This window comes from Corella eumyota, chromosome 3, assembly GCF_963082875.1.
Source record: "Corella eumyota chromosome 3, kaCorEumy4.1, whole genome shotgun sequence".
NCBI classification, from domain to species: domain Eukaryota; kingdom Metazoa; phylum Chordata; class Ascidiacea; order Phlebobranchia; family Corellidae; genus Corella; species Corella eumyota.
Genome location: NC_137492.1, coordinates 20,139,602 through 20,153,590, shown reverse-complemented (window position 1 = coordinate 20,153,590; position 13,989 = coordinate 20,139,602). Strand labels below are relative to the sequence as shown.

Below are 13,989 nucleotides of genomic sequence, written 5' to 3'. Positions count from 1 at the left end.
TTCGTTCCACTTGAGGCGTTCCAGTCAGTTCCTGAGCAGTTTCTGCCAAGGAAAATTATTTTAAAACTGTTTAAATAATTAAAAACATTATTTTTACCTGCGTAGTTCAGCCCATCTTCATGGACCGTTTCCTTAATTGTTTCGGGAGTTTTTATTGGTGACGTCACAAACTTGTTTTTTTTTTTATCCGGGGATTTCCCAAGCCCCAAAAACGAAGCCCTTCTAGAGGGTGAAACTTTAACCTTTTCACTCTCACCAACTTCAAGCTAAAAAAGAAAATAGTTTAGCGCCAACTCGCGGTTGATTAAAAATTAGTTTTTACCTTATTTTTGTCACTTTTAACGTATAAAGAATGTCGCTTTGAGGGTTTAAACTCATTGTTAATTGGAAGTGAAAGCTAAAAAAATTAAAATATTTTAATTCAATTACATTTTCTTCAATATGATTCAATAAAACTGTTAATATGACGTCACAATACCTTGCTTCTGTCATCATCACCTCGTGTTAGAAGGGCCGACGACGAAGCTCTACGAACCATTTTTTTACCAACATTTTTTAGTTTATTTTTTCGTTTCGGTGTCTTTGGAGGTAAATCCCCTTTCAAGGGCCCATTTGTGATGTCATGATGCTCATCCATTGTTCTATTTAAATCCCATTACCCATAAATATAAATTATTGTAGCACCACAACTTAAGTTTTAATTTAAAAAAATAAAACTTTCTAAACTGATTTAATTGAACAGTAAAAATAAGAATTCAAATCTTTATTTCAATATAAAATACAATTTCATAAAGCAATCATATTTTACTAAATTCAACGACTGAAGTTGCACCATAATTAAACACTAGAGTTTAATCATTAACACAAACTATAAATAACGCTACAAATTAAAAACTGATTTCTAAAAACTTTTAGCTCAGCGAAAATTTATTAAAATTCAAATATTTCGATTTAAATTCGTTTGACTAAACAGGAAATAAAAAAATTAAATTCGTTTCAACAAAATCACGATTCGATCTAACGCTGCATGTTTCTGTGATGTCACAATCCATCTCTGTTACTTATTAATGCTATTAATGACGTCACAATGCATACTGTCGAATCAATTGCAAACAATCAACAATCGCGATTTAATTGTTTGATCATAAAACATATTCGGTCATCGACGCTGTTATGAAAAAAAGGCGATTTCAGCTACTTTGCACTTTCTATTATTACGTCATTAGTTTCCGCATTCTTTACTAGCAACTTTTATTTATGACGTCATAGCATAAACACGCGCAAAGTTAAAAGTAAATGTCGAACATGAGAATATGTCGAAGCTAATTATAAGTTTGATCGATTAAAACTTTTTATAAATTCTGCTTTAAACAAAATTAAATTTATTGACATTGGAGGCTAATGTTTATTAACTTTTGTGTTGGGCCAAATTAAATGCGGTCAGCAGTGGGAATCGAACCCAAAATGAAACACATTAAAAACGTCAATTAATGCCGACGGCCAAGTTCAATAACTTCACCGAAAATTCGATTTAAAAGGAATTAAATCTAGAATGTAGTAAGAACCGCAACCAACCCGGGTTAAACACGTTTTTCTTGTTTTTACCAACAACAAACTTATAAGAAGTTGCCATCGGCGAATATCTTTCATTCGAGAATATGAAACTTGTAAGTCACTTGCTGATCGTGGTTGTCTACTTTGCTCAACTATGCTATGGTAATTACTTAATATACATCGATTGTTGAATTAATTAGAATAATATTAGACGGTGTGTGACGTAGTTTATGTTTTTAGTGACGTCATAGGTCATGCGTGGTCAAAGGTTTAATAAATTTTCACTGGGCGTTGATTGACAGTTTAGTAATTAAGTTATTATAACTAGTAGTGACGTAAGCTTAAACTATGACGACGTAGCATTAGTTATGACGTAATATTACGCAGGTCGGCGATGTTTTACTTGTCAGAACGAACCGAGTATGTTCGATTGCACCTTCAATGGTGAACTACAGCGGTGCCAGGGCAATCAGGTAACAATAAAGTAACAATAATAAGCAGAACCCGAGTTATTATGACGTCATAATATATATTAATAGAGATCGTGTGAAACAGTTGTTCGACGTCATAATGGGAAAGTAAGCGTCACAAAGAAATGCAAGCAAACACGAGCGTGTCGCGAAAACGCTAGAAGTCAGGTAAGCTCAACAATATTTTGCTTATGACGTCACAATTATAACGTGAGAACTTTTAGGTGACGACATATAGGGAGGGACTTCCGGTGTGCAACAAGGACGGGCTGAAGTCGGTTTGTACTTGCTGTTGCCAGGGTTACCGATGTAACTTGAACTCGGACCCTTGTTTGGGACCCAGAGGTGAGTTTTGATTGGTTGTTCTTTGTTCTAGAATATTCACCCTTAATTATCACGTCAGCAGTATAAAAATCAACTTTGAGATAACATGTCAGCAGCAAGAATTAAACTTAAGATCTTCAGTCCTATATAAAATGAAAATGTAGATAACACCCTTTTGTGTTGTAGTCCCGTGCCCGGCACGCCCCCGGTTCGAGAACGGGGTCCGGACGTGTAGTTCCGGGAACCGTCAGGGTTCAGTATGTAGGTTCCAGTGCACCAGTCCCCGACACTTTGTGCAGCCCCTGGAGAACCGGGAAGTAAGATGTTTGGAGACCGGTAGATGGAGCCACACGCAGCCATGTTGTGCGAGTAAGAGTTGTTGCTTATATTGGACGAAATCGCTTTTTGTGCTCACCTCTGCTCTCTATAAAATTATTATTTTTTTTTATTTTAAGGACCCTGTCCCCCGTATTTAAGGAACGACATTTTGTTTTTAACCCAGTCACGTAACCGTGGATCTTGGCGCGCGTTTCAACGACGAATGGCGACTTTCTTCGGGTAAAAATAAAACTTATTTTAAGTAAATATTATTCCTCACATTTACCTCCTTTCAGCCAACTTCATGTTCAAGAAGAAAGCGCAAAAGCTGCCATTGTTCGCTTCGGCTCCCAGGTGTTTCCACAAAGAATCACGTTTAATGACGACGTCATAGAAGATAGTGATCAGCTGATCGCGGCAGTGAACAACATCAGTTTCACTCGAGGTAAAGTTTTAACTTTTAAAAGTTGGTGAATAGAGTGAATAACCGATTTATGCCACTACTAGACACGGGCGAGGTTATGACCGGAGAGGCGCTGGACTTTGCCCTTGAATTGTTCGCACCGGGAAACGGGCAACGACCTGACGCCCGCAACGTCATCATTGTGCAAGCGGATGACGTAAGCGCTGATGACGTAACAGAGCCAGTAAGAAGGTTAAGAAGGGCAGAAATCCAGGTAAGATCAAAAACACTTTTTATCATACAATGGTGACGTTATAATCACTTAATAATGACGTCATAATATCGTAGACGTACGCTATTGCGAGTTCACAGAACTTGGACGAGGAATATCTTGCCCAACTGAGGACTATTGCTGGATCAGGATCCCGGATGTTCTTCCAGGAAGATCTCCCGGATGTTGGTTTCCTCGAGGAATTAACTCTTGCTCTTTGTCGGAATCCTTGCTCCAGTTAATGACGTCATTATGTCGATGGCTGACGTCACTTTACCTGTAACGCCTTGTAATCGATTTTTTATAATATAATGCCTTTAGTGACGTCATAATGCCCCTGAATCGATAATTAATTACTGCATCTGTGATGTCATTATTTTTAAATGTTATAATATGACGTCATTGTGCTTTGTTTTTGACGTCACCAAAAGAATTTTCAACCGAAAATTTAAACAATGAACCATTGTTAAGCTAAATCTTACTTTTAACAACAGTGGGTCGTACTAGTGACGTCATATAATCAATTTCTCGTCGAACCTTGCACAATAAAATGTTAACTAATATTTTAATCTACAAATGACGTGTAATGACGTCACAAAGGTGCAAATAAAACAAATTGCATGAAATTTAGGTACAGGGGAAGACAAATCAGTAAAAATTAAAATGGAAGAAAACAGCTTCAAATAAAAAACTTATGACGTCATCAGTAACTGACGTAATTGCATCTCATGCTTCGGTGAAGAAATACGGTGGAACGAAAGTAAGTGCTTCTTAGTTTGACGACGTCGTGCTTCGATTATGACGTCATTAAGTGGATTGACAATATCTAAAAACGACCGATGACGTCACAATCTATATGAATATACGTAACAATAATAATAAGGTTGATACAGCTGATAAGTATAACGTTGTCATTATTGTGACGTCACTATCTTCTATGACGTCATCATGAGACAACAATGCTGGGCATGATGGTGACGCTCCCTGTACTGCTCCCGGTGGACGAACCGGAACGAGCGCTCAACTCTCGGATGTTGACTTTATCCTCGTTTCGATCTTCAGGTTTGACCTTGAACTCTGTAAAATAAATTTTGATAAAAACAATGACCTTGATTATGATGTCATAACAACAACAATACTGACCTTGGAGGGAATTAAACTCAGGTTTTTTGATTGAAATTTCACTTTTTCTTTTCTTGACCAGGGTCTTGTATCTTGGTTTGTTTAGAGAATCAAATTTTGAATCCAAATATTCCTGGAAGATTTTCTCCTAAAATAACAAACTTCCTTTGAAATTGTACAAATCGAGGTGAAATTAATATACTGAACTAAATATTTTATTTTTGTATATATCTTTATCCTCAATGTGGGTAAGGTGAATGCGCAACTTAAACATAGGGTAACATCTGTTACCCTGACCCAGTCTCGAGTTGCATGTGGCCTGTGGCAGTTTGGGATATTATAGATTATAATTGCCCGGTAATTATGCTGCTGATTAAGTGCTGGCTCAGCAGATGTTCGTACCGCTTATAGTGCCTTACTTAAGAGCGCTACAGCATGAGATCAGTGAGGATTGAACCCACGACCTCATGAGTGGTGTACCAAGTGTTCTTACCACTACACCAAGCCGCCAGTTAATAGAAAATATAAAAGAGCAAAGGTGAATACAACATTGAAACCACAATTTAAAGTAATTAAAAAAATACAGAGAAGATAATTTAAAAACATTTTAAATTTTTGTTCAAAACTCACCAGTTTTTGAGCTGTGGTTAAATCTTCACGATCCGACAACAAAACTTTGTTTTTTGGGTTGTTTGTCCCCACTACGGGGTCGTTATAAGTCTGAGTCATCGCCCCAATACACCTGTTCACAACCATGACCCCTAACTCCTGGGGTAAAGGGGGAAACCCCAAAATAAGGTCAATTATGGATTGGACAGTCTTGCAAACAGGCTAAAAAAAAAAAAATTAAAAAACCAGTTTTAAAATTAAAAATTTAATCTTGTTTACCTCATCAAGTGTAAGCAAAGTTTTCTCGAAACTCTCGACAATATTTAAATTATCCTCAGCTGCAACAATTTCAATAAATTTAAGGGAAACACTGTCAGAGAGCAGAGGTTCTGACAAATGTTCGATCCATGACCACATGAGTGATGCCAGGACGTAAGGATCAGTGGCAGCGGCCACTTGAGGCCACGCGTCACCTCTGCTGTTGATTTTTATCTGAAGAGTGTAAACCTGAACAAAAAAAAAATTGAGATAAAAGTTTAAAAATTTTGTTAACTTGATTAAAATTATTTAAATTTACTTTTTCCCACAGAAATTCATCATCAATTAATTTGTAAGCAAATCCTCTCGCAGCCTCCACATCTTCTTTTACTACGACATCATCAACAACTATGATATCATCACTGGTGACATCATCAGCCAACTTCGTAAGGTCACACAAACTGCGAGTTCCTTCAATTCTTACCACAGGGTGGGGTGGCATCAATGTTTGGTCTATTATGATGTCATCATCAGATGAGATTGTGTCATCATTGATGATGTCATCGTTATCATTGTTGTTGTTTTCTAGAAGGTCGATGTTCTTCTCAGCTCTAAATTTTAATTAAATTTTAATTATTTTACAACTTTAAAAGGAATTAGGAATATAGGTTGTCACACATGTAAGGTTTAAAGGTGGAAACAGGTTTGAATGGCACTGCCTCACATAAGTACAAAAGGCTTTAAAGTTTACACAATTTTTCAAGTCTATTTGCACAAATGTTGTGATAATTTCATAAATAAAGTGAACCAAAAAATATTGGTTTGACATTAATGAAGTTTATTCTATAAAAATTTTAGAATTCTTGGTTGTTTTGATTAGGGATCGCCTTCAGCAAGGAACACAAGCTTTAATCGACTAGACAATCCTATTGTTCGTGTTATTATTAGCGAAAGATTTGGAAATTTGAATTATAGTGAGCTGGGTAGATTGGTTTTATGTTTGTGAAAAGTCAGGAAAATGAAAATTTTTACAAAAAACTCTGAAAGTTAACAAATAAAAACCTCCAACCTGTACATGAGCGGAGTCCTTCTTCCGGAGGATGCTGAAACCTCTCGCTCGAATTTCTCCTCTTCCTGTGTCCCCTGTGGTGTGATGTCATCACTCTCTGTGATGTCATTCGCTTGTGGAGTGATACCATCATCATCTTGAGGTATGACATCATTGTTTGATGATGTCATCTGGTTCCAACTTACTTTAGAGGCAACAGAACTGGAAAGTTTGTACGGATCCTGAAAAAAAAAATTTTAGAACCATTTTTTATTGTTACAAACTTATGACATCACAAACCTCATTGTCTGAGAGAAATTCCTCTTGTTCACTGATCTCAATAACCTCCTCAACATCATCTTCTAAAAAAGTTTAAATATTTGTTAATTTTAAATCTTTAATAAGAACAAACAAAGATCATGCTCATACCAGTGTTCATGCCCACAATCATGCTTCATTTACTGATCATAGAAGTAATTATAAGATGCAGAAAATCACCAAAATCAATTTAATTATTGTTTTAATTAGAATTAATTAACTTACCCTTTGACCCAATTTGAAACTTAACTTCAACTTTTTCCTCAATTAAATTTTCACAAATTTCTGTCTCAAATTTTTCAGTTATTTCCGAGTACGACAACATTTTCGGTTTCTCGACGTTGATTGTGACATCACCGGTTGTGCTATTATCCAGGTCTGTGATGTCATCAGGTTTTGTGATGTCATCAGCTATGATGTCATCATTTGTGTTGTCTAGGTTACCAACTACATGCATAATCATGCTAATTACAACAATCAAGCTAATTAACTTAAACATGCAATTTAATTAACATTTCTTAACTAATTCAATCAAGCTAAAGAATTAAATTTTGAATTAAAATTTTAAAGAAAAGAATTTTAAGAATTAAGATTAAGTTTGCAAAGAAAGGCATTCTCAGGGAGGAAAAATCTTATAGAAGTTCTGACAGAATAACAACTACCTTGTTCAGAATGAGGAGAAGTCGGGGTATTCCGCTTTCCCTTCGCTGAACTTTGAGGATTTTTTGTCGGCGATCCCGTGGGAAGAATTTTTTCCGATCTTCCAACAGCAGATAATCTTTAAATTAAAATAATTATCGTTTGTTATAAGTTCTCCAAAAATATTTAAGCATCGGTAATACTAGGCAAATTCAATTAATTATTTAGCACTTATTAACTCCCAAGTATTAATTAAATTATTTTATGCCAAAGTAGCATGAAAATTCTATTCTATGATTTCGTTGTTACAAAATACAACCACTATTTCAGTATATAACATTCAATCCAGACGTTAAAGTCAAAGTTTTGTGTTTTAAAATATTTTATTCACAAACCTCAATTTTCTAGCTGGTGAAAACATCTCGTTTTCGATTGGTTCAACCTGACTGTCAATCAAACTGTCGACTCCGCCCACCTCAACGCTAGCAACATGTTTTCTTCTTTTGTATCTCTTGTTGTTGTTGCTGTTGATGTTTAAAATCTCGTCTACGACAGAGTTGAGTTCGTCGACAGCGCTGTTGAGGGGACCGTTCCAACTGTTGCAACGTCGTGGAGATACTGCGACAAAATTGTTGCACGACTCTTCCAAACTTTTGATCGAGATTTCACTTTTTGTTCGCTTCTAAAAAAAAGAAAAAAATTTAGTTAAAAAAAGTTGATCTACATTTAGTGGAGCTGCGTGGACAATTTAAATACGTAAGTCCAATTTAAAGGTCAAATATGGTTTAAAAAAATTAAAACAAATTGTTTGTAATAAATTTTTGATTTGTTAAAAAATAAATGGATAAAAATTATAAAAGTTTTATTTTTTTAAATTAAATAACAATTTTTTCATTGATATTTGACCTTGAAGGAGTTTATCCTCGATGGGGGAGAGAAGGTAAGTTCCCCAGCTGATTGGGGTCGAGGGGTTGATTCACTGCGGGTTCTACGGGAGACTCTGGGGGATAATACTGCTTCAACATCAGTTGGGGAGTTTGCAGGGAAGTCCTAAAGTAAAAATTAAAATTAAATTTTGATTTTACATATTTTTAATAGCAGAGCAATTGGTAATAAGTTACCAATATTTGTTTATTTCTCCCTACACACCATTGATACACCATTCAATTAAAAAAAAACAAAAAAAAAACTTTTTACAAAAATACCAAACACCAGTTACCAATAAAAACCTTGAACACCAACAGAAACACCAGTTACCAATAAAAACCCTGAACACCAACAAAACACCAGTTACCAATAAAAACCTTGAACACCAACAGAAACAAGAAATACCAAAAAAAACATCAACAAAAACAATTTTTGTGTATTTAACCACCAAAAAATCCTTAATTCACCCCAAACACCAACTAAAACACCAGTTACCAATAAAAATCCTGAACACCAACAAAACACCAGTTACCAATAAAAATCCTGAACACCAACAAAACACCAGTTGCCAATAAAAATTCTAAACACCGACAAAACACCAGTTACCAATAAAAATCCTAAACACCAACAAAACACCAGTTACCAATGAAAATGCTAAACACCAACAAAAACACCAGTTACCAATAAAAACCCTAAACACCAACAAAACACCAGTTACCAATAAAAACCCTAAACACCAACAAAACACCAGTTACCAATGAAAATCCTAAACACCAACTACTTACCAGTCTGTGATCACAGACTTCAGTTGGTGACTCAATCGGACTCTCGTTGACGAAAGCTCCAGGAACGGTTTCCTTGATATCGGCAACCGTGTTACATCTGTGAATAAAAACATTTTAAATATTCCAATGTTAACCACTAAAGGGTTTAAGTGTTTTATAAAACATAATGTCAGTATTATTCCCATAATCATTACAGTATGAGATTTAATTGTTAGGTACGATAAGGTATGGGGTTTTTTAAATCAAAATCCTTTATTTTTTAACAATAAATTTTAGTGGATTGACTCAATATTTTAACAAACCCATTATTAAAAAAAATGTGATATTAAATTCATATAAAAATTCAAATATTTGGAATTGTATTTAACAATACCAGTATCCCAAACTTCATAAAACATAATATTAAAACAGTTGTCATTTTATTTTAGTTTTATAACTTTATACGTCCCTTAAATAAATAGTTCAGCCTTTATATTAACAATTATTGATGTATTGTTGGTAGGGTTGGTATTGGATACATTCTAACTACAAAGTTAAATAAATAAAACTTTTATTTCATCAAAAGCTTTTTAGTATTAATAAAAGATTTATTAGGACTTTCGTTTTTTAATTCTAAGAATAACATTTTGTGACAATGTTTCATTAAAGTTCTAAAGAATAAGAAAACATTTTCACAAAATTTAAAATAAATTTTTTTTTTTCGTAAACTTACTTTCTAATAGGGTCTGACGTTTTATCCTCATTGTCGCGGTTGATTTCTCCTGATGAAATCTGTGACAAACGACGACAAACGATGTGAACTAATTTAGGAACATTCTTCAACTCCCTCAATTCCAACCCGTGTAAAACATGTTTCTGCCTGTGTAGGAACTGCTGAAGCGTCAACCTTTTCGCATGCGGAACAACCTGAAACAAATATCGAAAAAATGGTTTTAATAAAGTTCACAAAAACTGCCATTTGTGGTGCACGGGTGGATATTATTGACAACTATTGTTAAGACCATATTATAAAAAATATTAATATATAGTAGTGGGTCAAATGGGTAAAAAAAACTGCCAGTTAGACAAACATTAAACTATTAAATAAATACACTTTTTATCACAACTTTAAAGTTTCACTAAAATTTAATTATTTCCCCCCACTTCAAAATAATTCCCCTCCCCTTAAAATAATCCCCCCCTATTACCCATGTTACCCACCTGCGGAAACACAATCCTTAGAGGTCTTAAAAACTGCCAGAACTCAGTGATGCATGCAATTTGACCTCGAGTTTGGATCGAGTTATTTCGCTTTTTTCGAATTCGAGTTATCGCCGTGGCAGGGTTCAATCTCTCGGCGAATACCAAATAACAAGCGATCAGAACTCCTGTTTAAAAGTTAGGAATTAGTTAAATCACACTTAATTTAATTAAATCAAATTTACATAATGTTTAATAAATTTCAGATCAAAGTTTATAAGAATAAGTAAAAGTTAAAACTATAACATCTTAAATTTTAATTTTATCATAAAAGAATTCAATAAAAAACTTAATTTATATACAAAGAATTTTAAACATATTTTAAAGTAATATTTATAAGGGTAAAAGTCAATTTAAAATGATTAATAATTACTAAAAATCACTTAACTTAACGTTTTAAAATATTTGAAAACAAATGAAGTAAAGTCTAAAAATAGCACTACGAAAATTCCCAATTTAACCCTTATAAAAAAATACGGTTAAAACTTAAATAGAATTTAATAAACCCACCAATTTCTGAACAAACAATACCCAGAAATAATTTAAATATTAACTGAAGTGAATGTTTGCTTCAATTTAATTACAAAGTTCAGATTTATTTAATAATTTACTAATTCTATTTTAATTCTGATTGGGTATATTAAGGTATGTAACTAAACAGAAAGTAAATATTATTGAATCATTAAATTTCAGTTTTGTAAACTACAATCAAAATTTAATTTTAAAAGCCAATCAAAGAAAACAAAAGTTTCTTTTAAAAACACACAAAATATTTTTTTTTAAACTTCAAAAAAATTTAGCAAATTTAACCCCAATTCGCCCCCCCCCTCACCTGTTCTCCCCAGCCCCGCATGACAATGCACAGCCACCCTCCCCTCCTCCAGAGCAAAACTCATGACCTTAACCATGTCCAATATTGTGTGAAGAGATGTTACTCCATAATCCTTCCAACCAAAGTTGTAGAAAAATACTAAAATTAAATTTTTTTAATTAATCCCAAAGTAAAATTAACACAAAATAGAAAACAGACAACTTACTGTCGTTATCCATAAATTCCTGGGGTTTGTAAGTGAACAAACTTTCCTTATCCAGCGGGGGACCACAACTGGCATGCTCACCAGGGCGTTGAAGATTAATGATTGAGTTTATGTTGTGACTGTGAAAATAGGTAAAGAAGGTGAAATTGGTAACATTAAATGGTTAATATGGTAGGGTTAATACTGGTCATGGCATCAGATTACGAGCCTAAGAATTTAGGTTCAAACCTCACCAATACCATTTGTCGTAAGGATTATGAATAACTTAAACACGTCACAACATTATGCTTATGTTTATAAACAAGAAAGAGTTGGTGTCTTTAGAAGTGTATTAACTACTTACTTTTTGAATTGGTCGATCATTTTATATTTTTTAATTATTTCTGATGAAGGTCGTGACATCGCAACAACGTTATCCAAAACCCTAAAAAAATAAAAATAAATTAAAATTTTAATCAAAAGTGCATAATTACTTTTATCAAAATTGCGAAATGGTTACAAGTTAGTTTTTACCATGAAGAGAAAACTCCTTTGATGGCTTGATCCTCATCACTCCAGCGAGCAGGGTTCTCCCACTTACAATTCCTTCCTCCGCATCCGACCGAACATTGCATAGGACCGGGGATTGCTTGTCGAATCTTCTCACCAAACCGGGTATACTTCGCCGATGGAATTCCTAAATAATATAAAACTTTATTTCTAACACTATTAACATCAACAATTTTTTTTTGTATATATTTTTATCCTCGATGTGGGACAACCTTAACATAGAGTACCATTTGTTACCCTGACCCAGGCTCGAGTTGCCTGTAGCAGTTTGGGATATTAAAGATTATAATTGCCCGATAATTGAACTGCTAATAAAATATTGGCTTAGCAGGAGTTACCGTTTATAGCGCCTTATTCAAGGGCACTACAGCATAAGAGCAGTGGGGATCGAACCCACGACCTCATGTGTGGTGTAGCAAGAGTTCTTACAACTACACCTCGTTGCCAATCAAATTTAAACAATAAAGTGATGTAAAACAACTAAAAAAACTATTTTATAGTTTTAAAAAAGTCTGTGTTTAAATACTGTTTATTAATATAAAGTTTTGCCTTAGTAAAAACTAATTAAACCTAAATAGGATCTTAAATCAATAAAGTTTGTAAGTGCCTTAGGACAAGCAGTGTAATTAACTTATAGAACCTGTCAATTAGTAATTAGCTGTCGTCATTGCAATTAGTAATTACTTATAACATTATATTAGAAAAGTGCCAGCAGTATAAAAATAACAAAAACTACAAAAAAACAATTGTTTATACCAACCTTCCTCCATCACATTGGATTTTGGTGGTAATCCCTTTTTTTGATCCATTCTTACATTTAGAATTTTAAGTTTCTATTAAATTTTCATCTTATAAAACCTTTTATAAAACCACAATACAACCTTAATCTCTGTAACACACAAAGGATATATTTTAATATTTATTTAAGAAAGGTTACAAAATAAACTACAGATAAAAAGTAACTTAATTTCATTTTTAAACTGACATTCTTAAATGAATATGTCAGGTTTTCTAACTTACAATTTAACAATAACATATCTTGAACTTTACTGACAGATTTACTTTAAAATAAGAAAACACAATACAATCTGACAATATCTGGACGAAAATAAATAATACTTACATGACAGCATGTCACTTAGTACCGGTACATGTAACTTACACCACGTCAACTGACTGGGTTCCCACACAATAAAATAAAAAGCCAAGTCACCACTGACTGTTTAGGCCAACACAATAGATCGTACGATTTATTCTCGCGGCCGAAGAGTTACACAAAAGCAACAACCAATTTCACTCTAAAAGCTTTCTATTGATTTCTGATATGAAATAATAAGGGAATTTCCAATCTATTGACTTTCTATACACCAGCGCTTATTATTTTCCCAATATTTGCCTAAACTTAATTAAGATTAATATATTTATATTGGTTTGGCCTTTATATTATAAAATCAATGGCATTTCTATATATATTTAAATTTTAGAAGCGCAGGTTGTCAACGTAAATGATAAAACAATATTGATTCAGTAGCAATAATAAATGTAACGCGATAAAGTTGCTAATGATCCGTTACCAAGGTTACTAACAACAAAATCAGAGTTACGCGAATGATCGAAAACTAATCAAGTAGTTTCTTTTAACCAAACTCTCTTCAAGTAGCGTATTTATAGCTTAAAAAACCATAAGTAAATATAGATAAACCCCAAGATTGAATTTTGCACAATGACTGATAAAATCTTGAAAAAATGTCGAAGTCAATTATTTAATACATTATTCAAAACGTTAAAACTGCGTCGTGAATTCTAGAACGTAATTTAATATCTTGTTTTTAACCTAGATAATGTTATTACTCTAAACGAGATACTTGGACTAAAGACAACGATCTTAAAAGGGTCGATAGTTAATTTGTATCGATTGTTCAAATAACTACAACCAAATCTTTAAAGATATACAACGGGGATTAAATAGATCCAAAAATAATTGTTTTTCAGTGCGGCTTGGCAATTCTAGAATCGATATTATATAACGACATACAGATAAAAAATGAGACGTAAGACATAAATTTTTAACGCATAAAAATTAAAAAAAAATCCCCCTATAAATTAATAATAAAAAAC

General features: G+C 33.5%; 3 protein-coding genes across 5 annotated transcripts; 1 reads left to right on the top strand and 2 right to left on the bottom strand.

Annotated features, from left to right (window-relative positions):
- Window positions 1-24: 24 nt before the first annotated feature.
- Window positions 25-637, bottom strand: LOC145746043 (uncharacterized). The gene is made up of 4 exons (XM_082564223.1): window positions 479-637; window positions 323-397; window positions 126-266; window positions 25-42 (listed from the first exon to the last, which is right to left on the bottom strand). The coding sequence occupies exons 1-4, from the start codon at window positions 635-637 to the stop codon at window positions 25-27; spliced, it is 393 nt and encodes a 130-aa protein (XP_082420349.1).
- Window positions 638-1,663: 1,026 nt separating this feature from the next.
- LOC145745290 (transmembrane matrix receptor MUP-4-like) lies at window positions 1,664-3,904 on the top strand. Its single transcript, XM_082563324.1, has 9 exons — window positions 1,664-1,716; window positions 1,942-2,027; window positions 2,094-2,192; window positions 2,249-2,369; window positions 2,535-2,717; window positions 2,804-2,906; window positions 2,963-3,111; window positions 3,174-3,343; window positions 3,418-3,904. The coding sequence occupies exons 2-9, from the start codon at window positions 1,977-1,979 to the stop codon at window positions 3,580-3,582; spliced, it is 1,041 nt and encodes a 346-aa protein (XP_082419450.1). The 5' UTR covers window positions 1,664-1,716; window positions 1,942-1,976; the 3' UTR covers window positions 3,583-3,904.
- On the bottom strand, window positions 3,701-12,762 carry LOC145745289 (uncharacterized). Of its 3 annotated transcripts, XR_014281253.1 has the most exons (20): window positions 12,632-12,762; window positions 11,836-11,998; window positions 11,666-11,746; window positions 11,323-11,441; window positions 11,118-11,255; window positions 10,247-10,413; window positions 9,759-9,952; window positions 9,047-9,143; window positions 8,241-8,384; window positions 7,730-8,016; window positions 7,358-7,473; window positions 6,921-7,142; window positions 6,678-6,739; window positions 6,399-6,619; window positions 5,649-5,940; window positions 5,351-5,578; window positions 5,093-5,293; window positions 4,484-4,610; window positions 4,201-4,417; window positions 3,701-4,142 (listed from the first exon to the last, which is right to left on the bottom strand). XR_014281253.1 is itself a non-coding variant. In XM_082563322.1 (19 exons), exons 1-19 carry the CDS (start codon window positions 12,678-12,680, stop codon window positions 4,287-4,289), a joined length of 3,039 nt encoding a protein of 1,012 aa, XP_082419448.1. In that variant the 5' UTR covers window positions 12,681-12,762; the 3' UTR covers window positions 3,705-4,286. The 3 variants fall into 3 exon arrangements, 2 of the variants coding, with proteins under 2 accessions (XP_082419448.1, XP_082419449.1); XM_082563322.1 differs by having other exon boundaries at window positions 3,705-4,417; XM_082563323.1 differs by lacking the exon at window positions 6,921-7,142 and having other exon boundaries at window positions 3,709-4,417.
- Window positions 12,763-13,989: the final 1,227 nt, after the last annotated feature.